Here is a 24,560-nt window from a genome sequence, read left to right as displayed (position 1 = left end):
TGGGCCCCACCCTCAGGGCAGGGTTTTTCTAAAATAACCACACCCTCAGACTCCGGTCACCGAATCAGAGTCTGCCCTTTCTGGACATTTGAAGTCCTTGACTCTTGTAGCCTGCCTGGGGCCCTCCTCACTGAGTAACTCCGGGCTACGGCTTCGCAGGATGGCTTCCTCTCTGCGCCGGTAGCACGGCTTTTTGTAGCCGTTCCTCATAGTGTAATAGAGAAAGTCTCTCACGTAATGCGATTAAACATGCGCAAGTCGACACTGTCATGATTAATTTGAGAAAATTCGTATATTTGTTATGTTCCTTATTTTTGTCATGCCATATTTTGCAATGTGCTTCTTAGCTCATGTTAAATTTAACCTAATCATTTTATTAAAACACTCTAAAACATTAGGTCAAATGGTACACCATTTATTTCATTCAGAACAACATCCCAGTTACAGGGGACATTCTCTGAACTTTAACTAATGTTCTGGCAAGGTTCTCTCAAAGTTATGAACAAACATTATTCCAGTAACTTTAATAGAATGTTTGCCCAAAGTTATCTGGGGCCTCATTTATATAATTTATTTATTGCGTACAAACCGTCCAATCATACTCAGAAAAAAATATGCGTAGGCCTACGCCTCTATTCCAGAAGTGAAATTATAAATTATAAATTGCAAATGATCTCAGAATTGTGCACAGCTGAATGGTTTCAAACTTCCGCCTTGTAAATGCCACCTAATTAATGTAATTTATTATTGTCATTACCATTAAAGAGCAGCAGTCAGCGTCCAAATCCTTACTTAGGAACGGCTTGCGACAAGAATTGATTAGATTTCCAAATACCTACAGTACTCCGACTCTCTACCATAAGGAAAACACGTCAAAAACTGGAAATATGTACGTTGGCCTGGATTTTAGCGTAGACACAGTCTTCAAATCTGTGTGTATGCACGTTTTATAAACTAGGACCATGGTCTTCAATAATGTTCTTAAAACATTGGCATAAAAACATTATTAGACATTTTTTTTTTTTAAATGTTACTACTTGTTTCAGAATGTTCAGTGAACATTCAAAAGTAACAATCCCATAATGTTTGCGAAATGAAATGTTCACATAACCAAAGAAAAAAGTTTTTAAAACATTGAAAAAACTGGATGTTTTGAACATTCAGAGAACATTAGCAAAACATTCTTAAAACATGTTGTTAGTTGGGATAGTGTTTAATAAAATACATAATTCATAAATATGTTATATAATTGCAACCATAAAGTTTTACTAATCACTCTTATTCTGTGAGAATAGTGACGTCTACAATCACAGCTATAATGATAATGGCACAATTATCCTTATACAATTTTTATTTTTTTTTTATTTTTTGCTGATGAATGCTAAAAACATTGACAGACAATCAGAATCTACCCAACTTTAAAGAGCTTGAGCATTTAAAGCAGCAGATGCAGATGACAACTAGTGCTGCTGACTTTTAATAAACAGAAAGTTAGGGTCCCTTGATGTGGGGTGAACAGGCCTTAACTTGACAAATAAGTTATGAAGTGCATAGTTCTGTGTTTAAATGGTATTACAAATCATGGCATTTTAATATTTTTTTCCTACAGAATGAGTTCAGTCTGGATCTTTGAGCAGCATGCCATTGTAGATCTCAATTACGAAACATTTTGGTGAATAAAATACAGTAAACAGAATGAGAAGGTGACTGCATGTGCAGAAGGTAGAGCCAGCATCCATCTACATTCTCCTCCTTGTCACCCTCACTACTCCTGACTGAGGCTCCTTTGGGTGGCGGTGAATGGACGCGGGGGCCAGTGGGTGACGGGCGATGTTGAGCGTCTTCTGGTGGGACTGGAGCTTGGCGACGTACTTGGAGACTGATAGGGAGACAGAGCCTGGAGAACACGGCCACTCCGCTCCTGGATCATGTGCTACAGATCACAAAAGAAATCAATTTGAAAAATGGTAAATAACACTGTCCTTCATGATTTTTTTTGGAGGAATAAATAAAATAAAGATGAATCAAGATTGTTTCACAAGGAAATACTCTTCAAACCTTTACTTTAAATTCAGTGTGTCACTTGCCATTTCTTTGTAATCGTTTGTGAAATTTACTAGCAATTTCTTATAGAAATTTGTTTCTACACCCCCTTTTTTTTTTCAGCGTACCCAGGCTTTATCTGGACCGAACAGCTCCAGGAAGTTTCCGATGAACTCGCGAGATTTCTCCTCCCATTTGTGGATGAGGTCGTGGCTCTTCTCTTCAACACGGTGCACTAAATGTTTGGACTTCTCCTCCACCGTCCTCACAGTCTCCTTCATTCTGTCCACCTGCTCTTGCAGACGATATTTCTTCTCCTGTCAATCAAAAGAGTTGGAATAGTTCACCTAAACATGTAAATCCCATCTTCATTTCCTCTTCCTCATACCGTACCAAATTTCTTCCGTCGAACACTGAACGGAACACACATTTTGCAAATTTTGGAATGACCTGTCAACTCTTTTGCTGGCGATGTGTTTCAAAGATCATATACAAGTAGTAAATGCCACTTTTCTATAATATTCCAAGTGTTCTGAAGCCATACAATTTCTTTCTTACATTGATGAAGCCCACGTTGAGTTCCCGTGCTGTGTATCCTCTCTGCAGATTACGCCTGACATAGACGTCATAGTCTCGAACAATGCGCGTGATGAGATCAGAGGTAGAGATCCCCTCCGTTCTTTGAGTAGCCACAAACATTCCTTACAGATCATGCAGAAGAAGTTTATTCTTATGAGTCCTTTGACTCAGCTCTATAATTGTGCTGTTTGGTTGCTGTTAAAGTCTTTACCTGCTTCTTTAATATGTTTGTAGACATCGTCTGATCCAGCAGAGGTGTATGGGATATCATCATGTGCCACAAAGTCAATCTGAGGACAACAGGAAAATAAATAAATAGGTATGACACCATGAACTCACATTTTCAACGATCTCTCTAGTCTTTTTGATTAACTTTTCCATGAATATGGAAAACAGAGCGTTCCCCCCATTTTTCAATATGGAAACTGAATATCAAGTTCATTTTGAAATGAGCTTTTATTCTGTTTTATTTTCTATTTTTTTTATGTCATTTGTCATTTTTGCAACCCTGTTAAAGTTTTGGACAGAACGCAGTTTAAAATCCTGTCTAAATATAGTTAAAAAACGTGATTTTGCAAGTGTCTAGCAAAAACAGTCAATATTGTGTAAATATAATAATAATACAGTAAAAATAGAAAACTGTACCGAATGTTTTAACAGGCAAGGTTAACTGAACTGAGCATTAACCGAAATGAAATAAAATATATAAAAATGGATGGCAAATATATTTTATTTTAGCCAGCTGTCAAGGCAGCATTTCTCATTTTCATTTAGTTTAAGTTAAGACAGCAAAATAAACTAAATAAACTAAAAAAATAAAAAAAAAAAACGAATAAAAATGACAAAATATTAACAAAAATTATAATCAGCTACTAAAATAGCACTGGTAACAGGGTTGCAAATGCAGTCTAAATTAAGGTGTCACTCAGTAGCTGTCAGTCACAGTGTAGGCTTTAAATCTAATAACAAAAGGAGTCTTTAATAGTAAATTCCACTAGGAAGACGTAGGAGAATCACAGGGAAGAAGCTCAGGAAAAAGGCTTACCAAGCTTAACATAAACAAAAGCAGACCATGAAACAAAGGAAACTGAGAGCTTAAATACAAGGGAGAGTAATCAACTGAACAGAAACAGGTGTGTAGAACTAATTAACAACCAAGAAAATTAACTTGGGAACACAGGCAAACCAGAACAGTGAAACTAAGGCTATGTTTACACGGAAACGATCTGAAGAGAAACCGCAAAAGTGGCGTTGCTTTATCACTTTTTTATTCTGCGTTTAGACGAGGGTTTTGAGGGGGAAATCTGCGTGCATATGGTGACGCAAAAGTGTGTGAAATTCGATGTAGTATGCACTCCAGGCGGCTAGGTGGCAATGGACCGGTGATCGGTGCCTTCACTGTCTAGCATACTTTTGTGTTTTTACCCGTTTAGACGGGAACGTGACGGTGGAGCGTTTTTAAGATTTCCACTCTGGAGGGTGGTTTCACTTTTTTGCGTTTTTAAGCCCCAAAAACGCTGTCGCCGTCTAAACGAAAGGCACATCTGATAAAATATTTTTACGTTTTCACCCGCGAGCGTTCTTGTGTAAACAGGGCCTAAACCAAAACAGAACACACGTTACATTAGCAGCGAGCTTGCTACTATTTGGGACAACAAATGTTGGCTTGTAGTTACTAATAAACTTATAGCAATGTAAATTTATTTCAATTTAAAAATATATATTTCTTTGATTATTTTTTCATACAATAACTTGACAAATGCAGTCAACAGAACAACTTGTGTAAAAATTGAGAAAATGGAATGAAATTATTTACTTACACAACCAAATTGTGTTAATTCTTGGATGTCAAGATTTTAAAGAATGTTATAGATGTTAATAGGAGAAAAGTTTTGTGGTAACAGGGTTGCATACAAAATGGACATAATTAAATAATACATTTTATGTAATAATGTTTTTTTTTACTACAGTGAACTGAATATTAATTTACCTTGTGTTTTTTAAGGAATTCAGGAGTGAGGGTCCAGGGAGCATCACGGACCACTTCGTCCACATAACGACAGTGTATGAGGGCTTCATATCGCTCGTCCTCCGTCATCACTGTGTAGCCTTTATACTTGTGCGTCAGAGCATCACTGCAAACTGACAGAGATACACACAAGGTATGGAGCAGTCATCAGGCATGGTTTTAAGACAATGAAAAAGAGACTAAAGTCAAATAAACCTTTGGCTTTTCCAAATTTTGGACATGAGGCTTATAGACCTTAGTCAGGATAGCGCCATATACATTTTTTTGACAGGAAAGAAAATGAGGCTGTGAGAGTGTTAGATGATATCTTTATTTCTCAGTGCCGCCACAATGTTCTCAGTCCCCCTTCGCTCAGATATGTATGGGCCCATGGGAAGAGCCATGAACATGGATACGAGTCTCTGTTTACAAAACTTCTTCAGCTTTATTTCTGCATATCAGCTTTTAGGGAGGTGGAGAGATAGAATAAAGTGCGTTCAATGGATTGTACTGTTGTTTAACAAAATACTGATTGTTCAGATGACAAAACATCTTTCCGAAAAAAAAAAAATAATAATAACTTTCAGTAGACAAAAACTATATAAAACAATTCTGAAAGTAGTTTTGAAAATTAAATGATCTAGGTGTCACATCCACCAGCTGGAGTGCACATGATTGCCGCCACCAGAGGGCACTCCTCCCATCTCCTTGGATTTCCTATCATGAACTACATTTCCCATTACCCATTGCCTGGAATTATTATGTTTGATTACTTTCAACTGTGTCTCATTATTTTGTTAATTATGCCTGCCTAATTAAGCCCTGTGTTTCACTCATTCTTTGCAAAGTCTTGTAAGTGTCACACTGCATTTCTGAGTGCGCACCCTCTGGTTACCTGTGTTTTGGTTTTGACTTTCTGCCCAGTTTCCTGAATTTTCCTGTTTGCCTGTGTTTTTCTGCCCTGCTGTCTTTTTGGATTATCTTCCCTGTGTTTTGATCAAGCGACAACTTTCTGATCTCTCTCTTGAATCCAACACGGAAGTGGCTTAAACTGAAATTCATCGACTGGCCTCTAGAGACAGGCTCCAAAAGAGAGTCAATCCCATAGAACCCCCATGTACAGCCCGGTACAAAAAGTGGTTTTGGTCTATATATCTAATTTTGCCCTTCATGACAACTGTGTTTAAATTATATTAAGCCTTAAAGTGCATAATTAAGGCCGTTTGTCTGCTGTCTGTTAGCCGTCACGTCACCTCAGTTAATCCAGCCTCTTTGCCCATTTTCGTTTTTCCGGGAGGTACGCACGTTGACGCGCTGCCATGACGGCGACGGCCGGCTCCGCCGCTTGTCTTTTGTCTGTTAGCGTCACGTCACGTCAGTTAATTCCGCCTCTTTGCCCATTTTCGTTTATCCGGGAGTGACACGCATTGACGCTCTGCCAAGATGGCTCCGCCCGCTTTGTGCTTCAAAAGTGCTCTTCAGAAACCTACAGGTGACGCCACAGACACCTTTTTTTACAGTCTATGGTTTTTAACGTATTGCCTGTTTTATGGATTATGATTCTAGATTGCCCTAATAAAGCTGCATTTGGATCCTTAACTGTCTCATAGCAGTTTGTGACACTAGGACCAATGGACAGTGTGTGCCATTGTAAAGACTGTTTCACTCACAGCCTCATTTGTGTTAAATTCAATATGGCGTCTAACCTGATGTGTTGATGTGGTTTTGTTGCAAAACTGGACAAGAGTCTGTGCATACGCCAGCGTGACTCACCACCAACAATCAGTTGTGTGTTTGGGAACAAATTCTTGGCCTGCATCAATGCACGGGCATGACCCGAATGGAAGAGGTCAAAGATTCCATCGGCATATACTCGCACGGGCCGATGAGCTGCACAAAAAACAAATACATACTTTGAGTACAATTTGGATTCACCAATTTGTATGAAAATATTTTCTCTTACCGGTATCACTACACTTGACTCTTTCTCTCACCTGAAGTGCCACGGCGTGCCTGGGCTAAAGTCACTTTGTCTTGTGGGGTGTCCGAGGCACTGCCTGATTGTTTAGCAAAAATAGCTGGTTCTCTTAGAGCCTATCAAAGAAATATTGTCTGTTATTATAACGAATTACTGGAATCAGGTCCTGTAAAGTACATGAAACTGTCTAAAAAGCTCTCTAAAAGCTGCCTGGCAGCAGAATACAGCATTTTTAATTGCTATCGTGGATCCGTGTGAACGGGGATCGTTTTGACAACATTGTCGTCTGTACGCGAAAATCTTGAAGGAAAAAACGTTTCCATTTTTAGTACATCGTTGTTGTGTAAACGTGCCCTAAAATACTGTACAAAAATTTGATTGCAAAATGTACAAATGAGTTTTTTGTACCTCCTTGAGCAATTATCTTATCCTTGTTTGATAAGAGGAGCTGAGTAAGCACTCTATAAATATGCAGGTGTTCAATAAACGTGCATGAATGAGTGTATGCACAAATTCCCAATAATCTATGATGTTGGAATTGCCCTTTAGAACCATCAGCTGTTCAGGAGGGAACCCCTCAGACAGAGTTCTAGATAGTTATAATCACACCACACCACACCACACCACTGCTCGATGGATCTCATTGGTGGATATGAACTATGAGCTGTATATAAAATAAATAATAATGGCCGTGACTTTATAGAGGAAGGCATCAGGCTTGGAATCTGTACCATGTACTCAGATAACAAACTTCATAGATTATGTAAGAGAAATACCAATGATTGAAAGCCATGTGCTGCTCTTTTGGTTTCATATTTCCATCAAATTCATTTTCAGTGTATTTTAAAGCATCCATATAAAGTGGATACATATTTCACCACAGTAAGTTATTTTCTTCATGGTTAAGAATATTGGTTACACTTTACTTCGATGGTCCACTTCAGACATTGTACTATAAGTAACTTGTCAACTAACTCTCATTAGGGTGATCGTGAACTGTAATAGAGTGTTAGGTTAGGGTTAGGTGTTAGGGTTTGGGTTAGTGGAATAAGTTGACATGTAGTTTCAAAGTTAATTATAGTCGGTATAATGTTTAAAGTGGACCATCGAAATATAGTGTTACCAGAATATTTTAGAGAGGACAGAAACAGGCCGGAATCAGAGCCAAACAGATGCTGCATAGTCAAATTATGAAATTATAATATTATTAGTTAATAAGGTATAAACTAACCTTAATAGGTGGCCGCTTGCGTTGCTGCTGTTGCTGTGGTTGAACTCCTCCTCGACCAGCACGACCATTAGCACGGGATCCATTTCTTCTCCTGTTCGCCATGGCAGAGATTTTAGTTTACTCTTATTTGGCTTTGCACTAGTTGCACTCTCCCAGATATGTGACAAGCCTTTGCTTTTACTCCTGTACTGATAACTGGCCAGTCACACTGACCCTTGTGACGAGGCAAAGGAGCAAAGGTTGTTTTTCATGTGCCTTTAATGCTTTCTAGGCTCAATCTAATGTATTGTTTTAAAAAAATATTGTGTGCTGTGTTCTTCCTATTTGTTGTCGTGAGTCTCTGTTTATTTACTGGAAGCCTCTTCTGCACATGGGGGGTGTCAAAATAATATCAAAGTTAGATATACTGGTCACTCTTTATATTAGGTGTCTTTACTATGTACTTGCCTTAAAAATAATTGTTTGGTACAGTGTACTTATTGTGTTCATGTTGTATTACAAAACACTTTTGCTGATATTGTGCGCTTTTGTTACTAAAAACTTAAATTAGCTTTACTGCATAAGTGTGCACACCCTTTTATAGTTGGGTATGTAGCTGTGTTCAGAATTAACTTATCATCAAGCTCATGTAAAATTGTACACCTGTCTTCACCTGAAGTGACTCAAGTTAACTCCAAATAAATTTCAGCTGTTCTTATACCATTTTTTTCCAAAACTGATCAGAAGATAAAGAGAACTTTCACCTTTCAGCATGACAGTTCTGTCATGACAACTTTCTGAGTGTTTGGCGCTGTAATGGATATGACAATGTTGTATGTTTGGTATTGGCGGAATAGATCTGCAACGCAGCTGCTGCTTTTATTGCTGCTGCTGCTGCAGAGCAAGTACAGGACTTAATATTGCCAATGCATACACAGACACGCTGCTGTGAGCAAGTAAGACATGCTGCTGCTGTACAGTATAGTGTACATGAATTACCCGTAGCAGATCTATACAGCTGGAGCTGGGGAAGGTGGTGGGTTTCTGAAAGCATGCTGCACTGCTATAGCAAATGCTACGTAAGTATTTGAAGGTTGAGTAGCGAACTCATTGGCTACTCATACAGCAGGAACCAATCAGCTGTGCCCTATAGAGAATGATGTGATTTAAAGGACCTATTAGCCTGTGCCATCTAAAGTTTCATGCCAGAACTTTGTATTTATCCAACACACACCTTTGATAAATATGAGCAAAGGCGACTGTGAAAATAAATCTGCATTGTTTTTCCTTTTGATATTTCACTAAAAAAATTCCACAAAATTCTAACTTTTCATTGAAGTAAAACAAATTGAAAGTGGGGGGAAATCTCTTTATGAAATAAATGTTTTTCTCTAGGTCACGTTGGCCACAATTATTAGCACCCAGTTTTTGCAACGTCATTTTGCCAAGATAACAGCTCTGAGTTTTTCGCCTATAATGCCTGATGAATTTGGAGAACTCCTGACAAGAGATCAGAGACCATTCCTCCTTACAGAATCTCTCCAGATCCTTCAGATTCCCAGCTCCATGATGGTGCTTCTTCTCCCCACTTATTTTCTATAGGGTTTCAGGTCATGGAACTGGGACGACCATGGCAGAAGCTTCATTTTTTGCTCAGTGACACATTTGATGATTGATTTTGAGTTGATTTTGATGTTTATTTTGGATCATTGTCCTGATGAAAGACCTAACCACAGCAAATTCTTTCTTGTCAGGGATCACTGGAAATAACAGGACCCAAGCGCAGAGATGAGTGGTGAATGGTGTTTTATTAACAATAAAGTGTGTAACAGTTGCACAGTCCAGAGACAGTCCCACAGCAGAGATCTAGACAGGAGACTTGGGCACAGGATTGAGCAGCCCGCGAACTAGCAGTCAGTGCAGTCTCAGGCTGGGCAGGACAGTTACTTGAACACACACAGACACACAACACAACGGGAGAAACAAGAAACAAGAACAAAACCACTAAAACATTAAATAAATATAAGGCAGGGCAAACACAAGAGTTATGTGACTGAAAACCTAAACCTATACATATAAGGGAAGAAAACTAAACAAAACACTTAAAGTAAATAATTCAAGTAAAACAAGTACACAACAGGAGAAAGCTAGGTAATAGATGAGAGTGAACCCAGGCTTAATAATAAATCAAAGAGAAAACCAAAGTAACAGAAACTAAATCTATAAATCAGCTCAAGAACAGCTCAAGTAAAACAAGACAAAAGGCTAAATAATAAATAGAAGTTAGACTAAGAAAACCCCAAAGGAAAAACTGCAAGGATACTAGAAGCTACAGAGAGAACATGATACTAAACAACGGTTTAAGGGTACGTTTACACGACAACGAAATACTTAAAACGGAGAAGTTTTTCCTTTGAGTTTTCCGCGTGCAGACGACACCATTGTCAAAATGATACCCATTCACACAGATCCGTGAAAACTAATAATAACCCTGTATTCTGCTGTCAGGCCATTAGATGGCGATGAAACACTGTACACTGAACACGTAATACACGTGTGCATGACGTCATCGTCTTCAGATATTTGCGTGCATGATGTCATCGTCTTCAGATATTTGCGTTTACAAGGAGACTTTGGAACCCATTTTCAAAACTTTGCGTTTTCAGGCACCCAAAACGCTGTTGTTGTGTAAACGAACGGCCAAAACGCATAAAAAGTTTTACGTTTTTACAGCCCCTAAGACATGAATGCAACTCAGGCCCTGTTTACACGAAGGGAAGACGCATATATTTCCCTGCGGTTTGGCGTCTCATTTAGCCTACACGAAAACCCCATTTTATCACAGAAAACGATTATTTCTAAAAACTCTCCAAAGTGGAGATTTCTGATAACGGCGGTTATGTGTTGCCGTGTCAACTTGGAGAAACGGGGTTTTAGGTTCTCAAGTGTCACATTATGCACAAGAAAATGCTCAACGTCATGTGAGCGCCCTATGTGTCGCTCGTGTTATTCGTTGTTGTCGATTCTGAGGATTATGATTGGCTTGCATGGCTTTATCCTTCTCCCTAAACTGCCGCCCATAGGTTTGGCATAGTTATGATGGCGCTTGACGGCGTATTTATGCGGGTTGATGTAAATGACAGCTTTTTTGAAAATGTTGTGTGCACTATGTTATTATTGAAAACGGAGGGGCGAAATATTTGTTTCTCTTAATACCCGGCTATGTGTAAATGTGGCCTCAACAATCCAGCAAAGACAAGAAACAAGGAAGCACAAAATAAAGGGAGTGGAGCACACAAGGACCAGGTGAACACAATTAGTGAAATGAGGACTAGACCAGGACTAAAGAGAGGGCACATGGCCAACATAAACAAAGACAAAGCCATATGCTCAAGCACAAAACAAACATGGAAACATTGGTCTGTATAGAGCCCTGACAGTTTCTAGCAGAAGCAGTCAGGTTTAGATTCTTTTGAATCTGGTGGTATTTGCTACAATCCATGATACCATGTCTCTGAACAAGATGTGCAGAACCTCCATCAAAAAAAAAAAAAATAAGCCCACAACATTAAAAATCCAGCAGTATATTTAACCGTGGGCATGGGTTACTTTTTATCCCTGTTTGCACTGAACCCATCTGCCAAAAAACTATTTTTGTAGTTTAATCTGTCCATAGAACCAGGTCCCGTTTGAAGTTCCAGTCGTGTGGACAACTGAATAAGCTGGAGTTTGTTTTTGGATGAGGAGGATTTTTCTTGAAAGCCTCCCAAACAGCTTGTGGTGATGTAGGTGCTGTTCGATAGCTTTTTTTAGGCTTTTTGACCCCAAGACTCAACTAATCTCTGCAATTTTCCATCTGTGATCCTTGGAGAGTCTTTGGCCACTCAAACTTTCCTTCTCGCCGTGTATTAAGACAATATAGACATACGTCCTCTTCCAGGCAGATCTGTAACATTTTAGTTGATTGGAACTTCGTAATTATTGCCCTGATGGTGGAAATGGGGATTTTCAATTCTTTAGCTATTTTCTTACAGCCATCAGTTGCTGCATATCAGAACTATATTCTTTGGTTTTACTCATTGTGATGGATGATTAATGGAATTTGGCCTTTGCGTTTCCTCATATTTATACTCCTGTGGAACAGGAAGTCATGGCTGGGCAATGTCATGCTCCTAGTCACCCTGGTGTGCTAAAAATATGAATGGGATAGGGGTGCAACGGTACAGATAGCCCACGGTACGGTCCGTACCTCGGTTTTTGGGCCACGGTCTCGGTTCGGTTTCGGTACATGTTTTGTGCAGAAAGAGACTGCTATTTCATCCCAAAAATATGTTTTATTTTTCTCATGAGCATAAACAGAATGTCACAGTAGGAAGAACATCAATGTATGGAATAAATTAACACTCTAGTCTGTACTGAACAACACTAAGTAATACAACCTCTTCAACTATCACTTATATGAAATACAAAATGTAAACAAACACACTTCAAAATATTCAAGTGGATCCCAATTCCAAACCTTGAGAACTGGTATATGAAGTGATCAATGTGAAAGAAAAAGTGCACTTTTACCTTTAACAAACATAAATTAGCTTGTGCTTTGAATAAAAAAAAGCAGAGCAAAATAATATAATAAAAAAATACTGCATTCAGGATACAAAGTGCAATGTTATTTACTCATCCACTATTGAGAGATTCTTGTGCAAAAAGATGAGTCTAAGTATCAACACTGTCTGGTGCAAGGCGAGACCGGTTGGCACTAACGATGTCCCCAGCAGAAAATTCTCAACTTTTCAGAATGCCGCAAGCGCACCGTAGGTCACGTGACAAGAACCAACCAGAGCGCAGCTGATGGTTGCTTTAGCAACGACAGACGCCTCCGGAGCGCAACCGCCCTAGCGCTTTGGAAAAAGGAGAACGCGCGCCTAGCGTTTTCTACGCGTTTTTAGGCGCGATATGTGAACGGCGCCTAAAGCAAAAACTAAAAGGATCAGCGCGAACTCAATGGCAAAACCGAAGTCCCGCGGGACACGTGGGTAGATTGTCCCGTGCAGGCCTGACCGAACGGTCCGGGATTTTACCGTGTACCGTTGCATCCCTAGAATGGGAATATACTTAAGAGATATTTCACTCATAATAATTTCTAGGGGTGCTAATAATTGTGGCCAACATGCATTGGAGAAAAACATGTATTTCATAATGTGAGTTTCCCCCCACTTTCAATTGTTTTACTTCAATGAAAGGTTAGAATTTTGTGATTTTTTTTTTTTTTTGAGTGAAAGATCAAAAGGATAAACAATGCAGATTTTATTTTCACAGCCGCCTTTGCTCATATTTACCAAGGTTGCCAATATTAGTGGAGGGCACTGTAAATCAACAAAAGAATGACTTCAGCAAAGAAAGATGAATGTTTTGGAATGGCCCAGCCAAGTCTCAGACTTGAATCCTATGGAAGATCTGTGGAGGAACCTGAAGAGGGCCGTGTATGCAGGCAACCCTCCCAATTTAACAGATCTAGAGAGTTTTTGCCAAGAAAACTGGGAAAATATTCCAAGTCAAGATGTACCAAGGTGATAGACTCAAACCTAAAATCAAAGGGTGATTCAACTAAGTATTAGTTCAGGGGTGTGCAGACTTATGCAGTTATTACACACAATACAGTATTTTGTTTTTATCTGAAATGTGTCACTTTGGTTTTCAGTGCATTGCATAGGTTGTAATTTTTACATTACACGTGCAAAAGTTCTGATATTATTTTTCTTCGTTTAGTTTTTTTACATGACAAAAAAACGTCTCGGGTTACGTATGTAACCCTCGTTCCCTGAGTAGGGAACGAGACGCTGCATCGATACTCGATACTTTGGGGAATGCCTTCGGCATGAAGCGTCTGAAGTCAACTATGGAACTATTCCAATCTTGATTGGTGCAACGTCACCCGTGACGTCGCATGTGACGGTGATCCGGAAGCTACAAAAGGGTCACAGGAACCAGGAAATGTTAGCTTCTAATTGGTCAAAGCAAGTCGTTCTCACGGGCGCGAAAAGTGTGGCCGAGGGATGCAGCGTCTCGTTCCCTACTCAGGGAACGAGGGTTACATACGTAACCCGAGACGTTCCCTTTCGTAAAGGGAACTCCCGCTGCATCGATACTCGATACTTTGGGGAACGAATCCCCACGCCGCCACACTGAGAGAAAAAACGCCCTGGTATAAAGCATCTGGTACACTCACGGACGATAGAATGAGTAGAGGGCAGATCCAAACTAGCTTGTCATAAGATTTGGTGCAAGAAGGGGAGGTCTGGAGCCGGAGGCTCGACTGACCTCATGGCTGGGAGCCCCAGACAGTAGAAAATATTAGATGAGAGGTGAAGGCAGAAGCGCACCTTGTACTTCAAATATGAGTGGTTTTAGATAACCAACTGTACTCTTAATAAAGGGAATAGCTCCTAACCCTTGATGCATAAACTAGATGGACTGACTCCTCTCAGCCTGAGTCCTAATGTAGGAACCTCAAAGGCTACGACCTTGACCATCCGACACATGCGATGGAGGATGGAATACCTGAAGAATCTTAACATTGCCTACAAGTACCTCAGTACCGGGCAAAAATAACGTTGAGTGGCTCCCACGCTAGTAAGTAAGAGGGGGCAGCACCACCACTCTTCCAGGGAGTAAGACGAGCAGGAAGCAGACTCAATAGATTCTCCTATACATACTTATATATCTCAAATATATATTTGTATACCTCACCCACAGGACATGATGGGTGCCAGGGATAACCCATCAGCCTGATGCCAATAGGCTGGATGACAGGATTCATCCTCCAATCTACAGGAACATGGAGTTTCAGTGGGAACGTCCTTTCGAGAACACCCTTAGAGGCTTGCGGAGGGCACTGAGGCCGCCACAGAGGCCCTAAGCATGAACAGGAGATCCCGTTAGAGAGCGGGATGGAACACCAGTACTGAAGCCAGTGGGCAGTAATAAACTGGGTTCAATGCCCTCCCTAACTTAATTGTTTAGTTCCTAGTAGAGTGGGGTTCTAGTATGGATGCCCTGACCACCTCGGTGGAAAGGGCAACCTAATTATGGGTGGGACCCCCTCAGGGGCCAGACCCATAGTCTCCATAACTCTGGTCGGGGATGAAATAATATACCATCAGCCTGAGACAGAAGATCTCTCCTAATAGGAATTTTCCATGGAGGACTCTCCAAGAGACTAATAAGGTCCGAAAACCAAATTTGGGCCGGCCAGTACGGAGCTACAAGGAGTAGTCTCACTCCATACCTCCTGACCCTTTCTAGAACCCCAGGGAGCAGAGCGATCGGGGGAAAAGCGTACAGATGTGACCTTAGCCACATCTGTACCCTGGCATCCAAGCCCAAAGGAGCTGGATGTGAGAGAGAGTACCAGAGCGGGCAATGAGAGTTCTCATGAGAAGCGAACAGGTCAACCTCCGCCCGGCCAAACTCTCTCCATATAAGCTCAACCACTTCAGGGTGGAGCCACCATTCCCCGGGCCTCGGCCCCTGCCTCGACAGGATGTCTGCTCCCATATTTTCAACCCCAGGAATATAAATAGATCTGACAGAGAGACATTTGTCCTGGGACCAAAGAAGAATTTGATGCGCCAGTCTACAAAGAGGGCGAGATCTCAAACCTCCTTGGCGGTTGATATAAGAGGCCACCGACATATTGTCTGTCCTAACAAGAACATGATGGCCTCTGAGGTCTACAAGGAAGTGCCTCAGGGCAAAAAATACAGCCAACATCTCCAAGCGATTAATATACAATGTGAGATGATGGTCTTTCCAAGTACCTCGGGTGTAACGGCCCTCCATAACCGCACCCCAGCCCGTGAGGGACGCATCCGTGGTCAGAGTTTTTCTCTCACATGGTGCTCCCAAAACCGGGCCCTGAGACAGGAACCATGGTTTCTTCCATACGACAAGAGAACGAAGGCATCTGCGCGTAACTCTGATCGTACGAAAAGGGTTTCCCAGAGGAGAAAATCCCTTGTTCCTGAGCCACCACTGCAAGGCCCTCATATGGAGCAGACCAAAGGGTACTACCGTGGAAGCTGCAGCCATAAGACCCAAAACTCTTTGAAAGTGTTTGACAGTGATAGCCTGGCCTAACCTAATACTCTTCATTGTGTTTAAGATAGTATTTATACAAGCAGGAGACAATTGTGCCCGCATTGTGACTAAGTCCCACTCTACTCCCAGGGACGTAGTCCTCTGAAGAGGAGTTAAGGAACTTTTCTTGACATTGAGTCTCAACCCCACGCACCTCAGATGGCGCAAAACAACATCTCGATGTTGAATTGCTAGTTCTTTTTGACTGAGCCAAAATGAGCCAGTCATCTATAAGATACGGACCCCCTGAAGTCTCAATGGAGCAAGGGCCGTGTCCATACATTTGGTGAAGGTGCGAGGGGATAAGGCTAGGCCGACTGGAAGAGTCCAGAACTGATGCGCTTTTCCCCCCAAAAGCGGATCTCGGAAACTTCCTGTGATGGGGTTAGAAGGGAAAGAGGAGTTAAGGAGCTTGTGGATCTATCAAGACAGACCAGTCCTCGGAGCTGGTCTGACTGACAGTCGGTAACTTGAATCTGAACCCCCTCGGAGGTTGATCCAGTACCCTGAGATCCAAAATAAGACCTAACTCCCCCCCTCATAGGAACTATGAAGTGCCAGCTGTAGAACCCGGGCTCCCGTAACCAAGGAAGAGCCCACTTTGAGGTTTCCTGTGTTAAGAGAGACTAGACTTCCTGTTCCAAAAACCGACCCTGCTCGGGGCTGGCCGACATGTGAACCACCCTTAGTAGATAATATTTGTATATTAGCTCCACCATAAGCAGGACCCCCTAGGCTATATTTTGAAGACCCCTCGGGGTGTCTAAATATGCCCTTATGGGGACCAGTCCCTCTAGACTGGCCTCGGCTATAAATTTCCAAATGGCTTTGGTGACCTGAAGCAGCTAACTGGCAGGAACTAACCGAAATATGCTCTCTACAGACCTCCTGAGAGGCGGCGAACCCGACAGTGCCGCAACGTCTTCGGGCAGATACTGCGATTTGTGTTCGCTGGAAGCCGATGTGTCCCGAAGCGCCATCGGCGGCGGGAAGTAAACATCGATTTCCTGAGGGCTGCATAAGGGGGCGAGACTCCTGTACTCGCTCTCCTGGGGGAACGCCCATAAGAGTCTGCGTGTTACGACAAGACCTCTTAGTTGAAGCCTTCTTAGCCCGAGAGACAGTCCTCAGACCTGTCTTCGGTATGGAGAGCTTCGTACGAGAATGTTTCTTCTGGCCCCAAGCCTTATACGTGGGGGCACGAGAGGAAACCTTCTCAAAATATGAGGAGCTGGCGGCTGTCCCATGAGGCTGCCCCCTGGCAGCAACCCCATGAGACCTGGACTGACAACTGGGGATAGCTGATTGTCGCTCTGCCTCCTGAAGCCTCTCGACAACGGTTCTTGCCGCGTCGCCAAAGAGGCCAGAAGGTGAAAGGGGAGCATCGAGAAGGAAAGCCCTGTCTTTCTTCCTGATCCACAAGCGAATAAGCCATAAATGTCTCTCTGAGACGACTAGTGCTGCCATAGAACGGCCAATAGCACGGGCCGTCTCTTTAATAATACGGAGAGATAAGTCAGATACTCTACGATATTCAGTAATATAGAGTGAGACCTCCCAGTTATCATCCACCTGCTTGAGGAGGTCAGCCAGGTATGCCTGTAATAACCCCATCGTGTGTGGGCATGCACCAGCTCGACCACCGCCATATATGCTTTCCCTAACAAATTCGATGTACGAGATTTGGAGGGAAGTGTCTGAGCTATCAGGGGTGACGCAATGTCGGGGAGAAAATATTTCGCAAAATATTCCTCAACCCGAGCCATCACCTAATAACCATTTTCATTAGATTCCCTAATGGATGAGTAAATATATACATGGGGGAAAATAATTGAGATGAAAATGGATTTTTTCCACGATCTTGATACCTCAGTATGGAGATCAGTGAAAAAGGGAAGGCTCTGACACGAAGATTGTGACTGGGTCTGCAGGAAGCGCTCATTCATTTTATTTTTCTTAGTCGCTTCCTGCTTATTATATGGCCATTTAACATTTAATTTAACCACTGCCCTGATTACAACCTCCAGCAACTCCTCACTAACGGGAATATGGGGTGGCGAATCCCCCTATCCACGTGATTCAGTGTTAATAGATAATATCTAACTCCTCGGAGCCAGATAAATCAAACGCTGTGTCTTTAACACGGTCGGAAGAAGCCGCAGCGCGGGCTTCCGAACCGTGCGCGAGACCAGTGGAGCTGGTTAATAAACACTGAGAAAGGGTCGCAACCGTCTCAGTATCATATGCCAGCCCCACGTGCGAATCACATGCATACAAGCGGCGCGCTGCCTCAACAGACGCGGGACCTGATGCACTGGAAACGCGAGCCTGATCTAATTGATCGAACAAGCTCAAACGGGAGCGGAGCTTTTTCATTGAAAACAGTTTGCACAGACAGCGCCCTCGAGCACCGCCCGTGCATGCTCCACTCCCTGACAAACTACACAAAGCGTGTGTGTGTCATCCTCGCTTAAATAACGTGGGCAAGGGGACGCACACTGCCTGAATAGCTTCTCTTTTTTTTTTTTTTTTTTTTTTCGCCATAAATAATACTCCTTTCACGGGACAAACAACACCAAATAGAACAGACAAGATGACATAGAGCGCTTGCTGAAGACCAGAAGCTAACATTTCCTGGTTCCTGTGACCCTTTTGTAGCTTCCGGATCACCGTCACATGCGACGTCACGGGTGACGTTGCACCAATCAAGATCGGAATAGTTCCATAGTTGACTTCAGACGCTTCATGCCGAAGGCATTCCCCAAAGTATCGAGTATCGATGCAGCGGGAGTTCCCTTTACGAAAGGGAACAGCAGTTTTTACAGGGGCGTGTATACTTTTTATATTCTGTACATGCAAAACCTTACCCACTGTGGGTTGTTGTAGGCCAGCTTATTAATCACCCAGCATGCTTGTTATCTTGAGGACACATACGTAAACTGCAGAATTATTTGAATTTGTAATTATCTTCATTAAAGAAATACATATTGTAAATATTTGATGTACCTCCTAGTATATTTTATTCACTGCAAAACGTCCATTTATTAGGATTTACTTCATACTGCAGGTAATTTGTAGCCTGGCTCCGCCCTCCTCCGTACTTCCGCTCAATTTCATTTTACTTCAGTACTACCAGAGAATGTCTAATAGGAAGAGAATTGGCACTCTCTGCTTACTTCCGGGTTCTGGATTGGTTGCAGTAACACGTCTCTGTCCATGCGGGGGCGCTCGCGAGCGAGTGCAGAATGAATGGAGGTCTATGGCGAAATACCCCTCAAAACCCACTTTTCTCAGGATATAATTTTTTGTCTAGTAATTTGAATGTTGTATTCGAAAGGAGATGCAAAGAAATTACACATTGCTGGGTGTTCGATTTTTTTAGAGTCACTTATTTGGTTTAAAAAGTCTTTTAAAATGTCAATGACGTCAGAATGCTGACGTCATTAGCAGAATGCTAGCGTGTTATGGGCAACAACAACTCAACCTGTAAGAAATAGAAAAGAAATAAGTACTCGTTCATTCAACTTTCGACCTATAACCCATGTTGAACTTGCAAAACCTACAATAAAATCTGAGATTTCTCAACGGCATTTGGGTGAAAGAGACACATTTAGCCGTATAGCCCCATTGACTCCCATTCAGTCTGCACTCGCTCGCGATCACCCCCAGTGGAATTCTAATGGAACTGCAACCAAAATCAATACAATGGGGCTGAATAGGGAGTGCCAAGGCTCTCCGTAGACGGGCTCTGGTACTACGTCTGGGACTGCTGTATATTCTTAGGTTTCCAGAAATCAATTTTTTGTAGGACCAATCAGCGAACAGAGGGAGTGGCTGAGAACGATGACGTAGATGTAGTGCGTCATTTTGAGTTGGAGTAATGGCAGCGGAGAAAGATGTGAGAAAAGCTATTCGGTCCGTTGTTGCAAAACTGCCGAATATACAGAAGTTAAAGCCGGAGCAAGAACAATGTTTGCTAAGTTTTGTTGGTGGCCATATGTTGTGGCCCTCCCCCCCCCCCCCCCCCCCGGGGTTCAGGAAAAGTTTGATTTTCCAGCTAAGTGCCAGAATTCCATAACTACTAGAACTGCCGCAAGCGGTCATTTTGATCGCTATTCAAAACTCTATAACTTTAATGATAAATCCCCAATTGAGAGATTAATGCATTTATTGTATTAGGATGTCTTTTAAAAACAAAACACCAAACTGTACATTTAAACAAGTTTAATTATTATTTATAAATAAATAATATTCGTAGATGCCCTGAACAAAATGACGGAGAGTATAGCCTATGTTTTCATGTTTCCACTGTTCGATCGCGCCCGCCGACACACACACACACACACACACACACACAGCATCTTCCAGCATTGCAGCCTGTTCATTATAGCCATAATAAAATATAATAATAAAATAGTCAACCTAACATATAAAAATTCCACTGCTGTTTCTCAGTACTAGTAGGCTACAATTCGCACCATTTTATGCGTGTGAAGAGGATGATTTTTCCGTCGATATTGGAACGTGAGTGAAGTTCAAAGCCTATGATAAAGAATAATTTAGCATCCAAATACATCGCAAATGTTGAAACATTTTGATTCTAATTAGAGAGTTAAGTGAGCCCAACGCCGCTTACTTTCACTTTCGCTTATAAAGCATTTCATTTTGGCTTTAGTTATTTTTTCATTCTTGTTCTGTTCTGAATATCATTAAATTTAAATGATTTGTTGTTGAATATGTTTAGTGTATTTTTTTACCACATTTTATTGTTGCGTAGCATAATACCGCGAAATTCGGTGCGGTCAATATGACCGTTTATGGCCGAAATAGGTAAATATGTTCATTTGTTTTGTTTTTTTGCCTTATGTGTAATTTACATAGGTAATTTATATGAAAAACATTTTAAATGAAAATACAGACACTTTTAGGAAAAGTCAGGTACCAGCAGGATTGTATTTATTTTTTCAACATTGCAGATATAAAATTCAAAACGGTCAAAATGACCGCCATGGCAGTTCTAGTGGTGAATGAGTTAGCTAAGGCGAACGATAGGGATGCAAAGCCGATAGTTGTTGTCGTCTCCCCTCTTGTTGCACTAATGGAGGACCAAGTGAAGGAGGCAGAAAAGTTGTTTCCGTATCGCGCAGTAGCTTGGTGATCACTGTACAGCATTTGCGGCAGATCCGAAACGACCGCAGCGGCGTATTGTTAATGATTAGACCCAGCTTCGACAGTTGACTGAATACATCACTGTCCTTATACATTTTGAATTTGTAAATGCTTCCGGCCGGTTTCGGCGCATGACATACGTCACGACCACACGTTAGCGATTGGCTATGGCAGATCCTGAGTGACTCTGGGCAGATCCAATAGTTTTGAACTTTAACAGAGAACCCGCCTACAAGGAAGTAAACGTTTCTCAATGGAGAGATTCCAGACTCTCTGTACAAATGAAATGTACAAGAGTCTGGTAGAACCAGGCTAGGTAATTTGCAAACAGGCAAATGTTTGTCTCTCTTTTTTCCATTCATTTGCCTTTGGTGGCCCCGCCTGGATCATAGTTTCCTTTATACAGTTTCATCTTGCATTGCATTCCTTTAGTTGTGTAGCCTGCCAATCCTGTTGTACAATTACTTCAGAAAATGTGAAGAATTTTTAAATGTGTTGAGTGAGAGTCATAAAAGGTGTTGGAGTCAGGAGTCAGACTTCTGTAGTCACCTGTGGATACTGTATATGCTATATCATTTGGGATTATTTTTTGTCTGGATTTTTTACTTCATTGTGGAGTAGATGGATGTCTGGAAATTCACAATGTCAAGCCTTCGCTTCACAATGCTGAGCCCAGGGACAAAAAGGTGAACTTTTGCTGTGATAATTGTCTTTTAGAAAGCTGTACATTGTTGACTTCTATTTGGTTTTGGTTGGCAATAACTTTTGTAATAACTTTCATTTCCAAACAGTTAGCCTACATAACAGTAATACACTAGACAAAAAATATGCCTATTATAGTGACCTTTTTCACTTTTTTTTAACCAAGTTATTGTAAAGAAAGATAGCACAAGAACATTTTTTAAACAAAAAATTATAAAATGTATTTGTTAGGTTTCTTAGGTTTCCTAAACCAATGGATATATCAATATGGATATTCAAAATTGGATGAAATGGATATTCAAAATGTTTAATTAAATCACTTAAGTGTTCAAAAACTTAATCACATTTTTATGAGACTTTTAATTATTTAAATGTATTATAATGATCTTTCAAGCATCAGGCCTATATAATGTAATAATGTTTGTTCATATTATTAATTAATTTTATTATTATTTAACCTTCGGTGTATGTTGCTGCTAATATAATGTATTAATAATCCATTCATCCATAGGTCTTATATAATTTCTTTATATGTAAATGGGTTATTTTTCCACCAATGAGAATGAATGCTTCGCACTACGTAACAAATCTCTATACATGGTAACAATCGAGGGTTAATCACGTCTAAAACGTAGCTAAGCTAATCACATCATTACATAGAAAAAATCTGGAACATCAAGAACAGCAACATTATATTTCAATGGTAAGTATGTTTGCAACTATTTATAGCTATCAAGGGTGTACAAACTTAAAGAATTTTCAGAGACTAAAGATCTGGCAAAGATGTCCGACCGGACAGAAAAAAAAATGGAGATGAGCATGCTAGTGGCAACAAGAACAGAAATATAAGAAAAATAGAAAATAGTTAATCTGAACAATCAGTATGAACTATCTACAATTTGATTTAGTTTTTAAAAATTTCTGTACAACGTGAAAAAGTTGTAGAAGCTCTAGTTGTGCTTCATGCTAGCAAGTGACACAGCAGTTTCACGATCATCACGTTTCCTCTCCCCTGTAACATATAAAGGTTATAATATTGTTATATTATCAGATAGTATAACCAGTCTCTTTCATTAGTTAGGATTAATAAAGATTAAACAGAGATTTTAACTTGCAAATTTAACTTAAACAATGGATTGCAAATATACAATTACAATTGTTTTGGAATGCAAACATGCTAGCATTGCAGAACAGGCACACAGTCTCATAAGGACTGCATTGCTCTTGAAATAAATATCTTTTGTGCATCACATTTTTGGCATTTTACATTAATTATATACATTTATTTATTTATTTATAATTTTTTTTTTAATTTTAGGGCAACACATGCTGCAATTTCTCCTGGTTGACGGATTTGGAATTGTGTCCAACTGCCATTGCCTCTTGGCAGATTAAGGTAATTTATCCAAACTATTTATTAATTAAACATCTAAAAACTATCAAACTAACAATCTAAGTTTGATCCATTTCATTATGTTTAGTATCCTGTCCAGTGTGTGGTAAACCATGATGGTCGAGATAGACAAGTGGTGTTTGACTCTGAATCATCTCCCAATTATTTCCATTTCATCGGTCAACCAAATGTAGGTCATAATAATTCACTCAACCTGATAATGCTCAAATGTCAAATGTCATGGGTAAACTTTATGTGCTTTAAAACGGCCAAAAAAGGTATTCAAAATTAAATTAAGTTGAAGTGCTTATTAAGTTTTGCCTATTAATACCATAATTTGTTTCAGGTTTCTGTGCAATGCCTGGAGAATCCAGAGGGTGAAGATGGAATAGTCGTGTTTGATTCTGAATCATTTCCTATTCATTTCCAGTACATCATTCAACCAAATGTATGTCATGATAATTCACTCAACCTATTATGATTGATTCATTTGTAATGTATGCTTTCATGCGATTTAAAGGATTTAAAATCTGGACCTGAAATTATAATTATGCTGTTGTCAGTGTAAACAAAAAGTGTGAAAACGTTAAATGAAATTTCAGTTTAAACAGTTTAAATGAAATTAGTATGGTTAGGAGCAGCTCAAGTGTAGTTTTACATTTAAAATCATTGTAATGTGTTTCAGGTTTCTGTTCAATGCCTGGAGAATCCAGAGGGTGAAGGTGGAGTAATGCCGATTGGCCATGAATCATTTCCAAGGCTCCTGTCACATCTCTCAAATGGAAGACCTGGACAAAAATGGTGATGTTCATTTATAATTGAATCACATATACATGTAAACTTGTATATGTAATTGAAAATGTAAAAATGTATTGTGGCACGCAGAGCAAGGCCGAGAGTCGTGGGAACCACACCGGCCTCTAGTCACACGGGGGATTTCCGGAAGGATAAAAGAAGGAGTGACGACAGTGCAAGACGAGAGAGGACCAGGCCTGGGCTTTACGTTGTGTTTTACGTTGTGTTTTGTCTATGTTTGTGCGGCAGTCGTCTGTAAGGGGATGCCGCTTTACTTTTGTTTTGTTCTTTGTTTATTTTTGGATTAAAGTTTATGTTGAACGTTCAAGATTCCCACCTCCTTTTTCCCTGAGCCTCTAACTTTGTTACATGTATATTGTTGTATAATATCAAGAAAATGCAATTACCCTGTCTACTTTTTTCTTGTTTATTTTAGATCCCTTTTTTCCAACACATATTTAGCCAATGAATTGAATAATGCATTGCTTACAATGTTGTTATTTATTTTTGTTTGTATCTAACAAATGCCTTATACTGTATGGGC

At 40.6% G+C, this 24,560-nt stretch overlaps 1 protein-coding gene and 1 long non-coding RNA gene across 3 annotated transcripts; one reads left to right on the top strand and one right to left on the bottom strand.

Annotated features, from left to right (window-relative positions):
• Positions 1 to 1,653: 1,653 nt before the first annotated feature.
• On the bottom strand, positions 1,654 to 8,001 carry pcyt1bb (phosphate cytidylyltransferase 1B, choline b; the record flags this gene model as incomplete). Its single annotated transcript, XM_081390646.1, is given in 9 exon segments — positions 1,654 to 1,810; positions 1,812 to 1,933; positions 2,172 to 2,360; positions 2,602 to 2,744; positions 2,834 to 2,912; positions 4,613 to 4,764; positions 6,404 to 6,520; positions 6,625 to 6,724; positions 7,840 to 8,001. Coding segments are annotated over 9 exon segments (1,161 nt in total). The 5' UTR covers positions 7,942 to 8,001.
• Positions 1,805 to 24,344, top strand: LOC308705572. 2 transcript variants are annotated; one of them, XR_014031936.1, is made up of 10 exons: positions 1,805 to 1,967; positions 2,167 to 2,398; positions 2,650 to 2,704; positions 2,857 to 2,941; positions 4,628 to 4,784; positions 23,147 to 23,224; positions 23,310 to 23,411; positions 23,568 to 23,669; positions 23,907 to 24,022; positions 24,107 to 24,344. It is a non-coding gene; the product is annotated as an uncharacterized lncRNA (long non-coding RNA). The 2 variants fall into 2 exon arrangements; XR_014031937.1 differs by having other exon boundaries at positions 2,612 to 2,704.
• The last annotated feature ends 216 nt before the right edge of the window (positions 24,345 to 24,560 follow it).

The sequence above is a fragment of the Scardinius erythrophthalmus genome, assembly GCF_964197995.2.
Source record: "Scardinius erythrophthalmus genome assembly, chromosome: 17".
NCBI classification, from domain to species: Eukaryota; Metazoa; Chordata; class Actinopteri; order Cypriniformes; family Leuciscidae; genus Scardinius; species Scardinius erythrophthalmus.
This window is presented reverse-complemented; position numbering and strand designations above follow the sequence as displayed.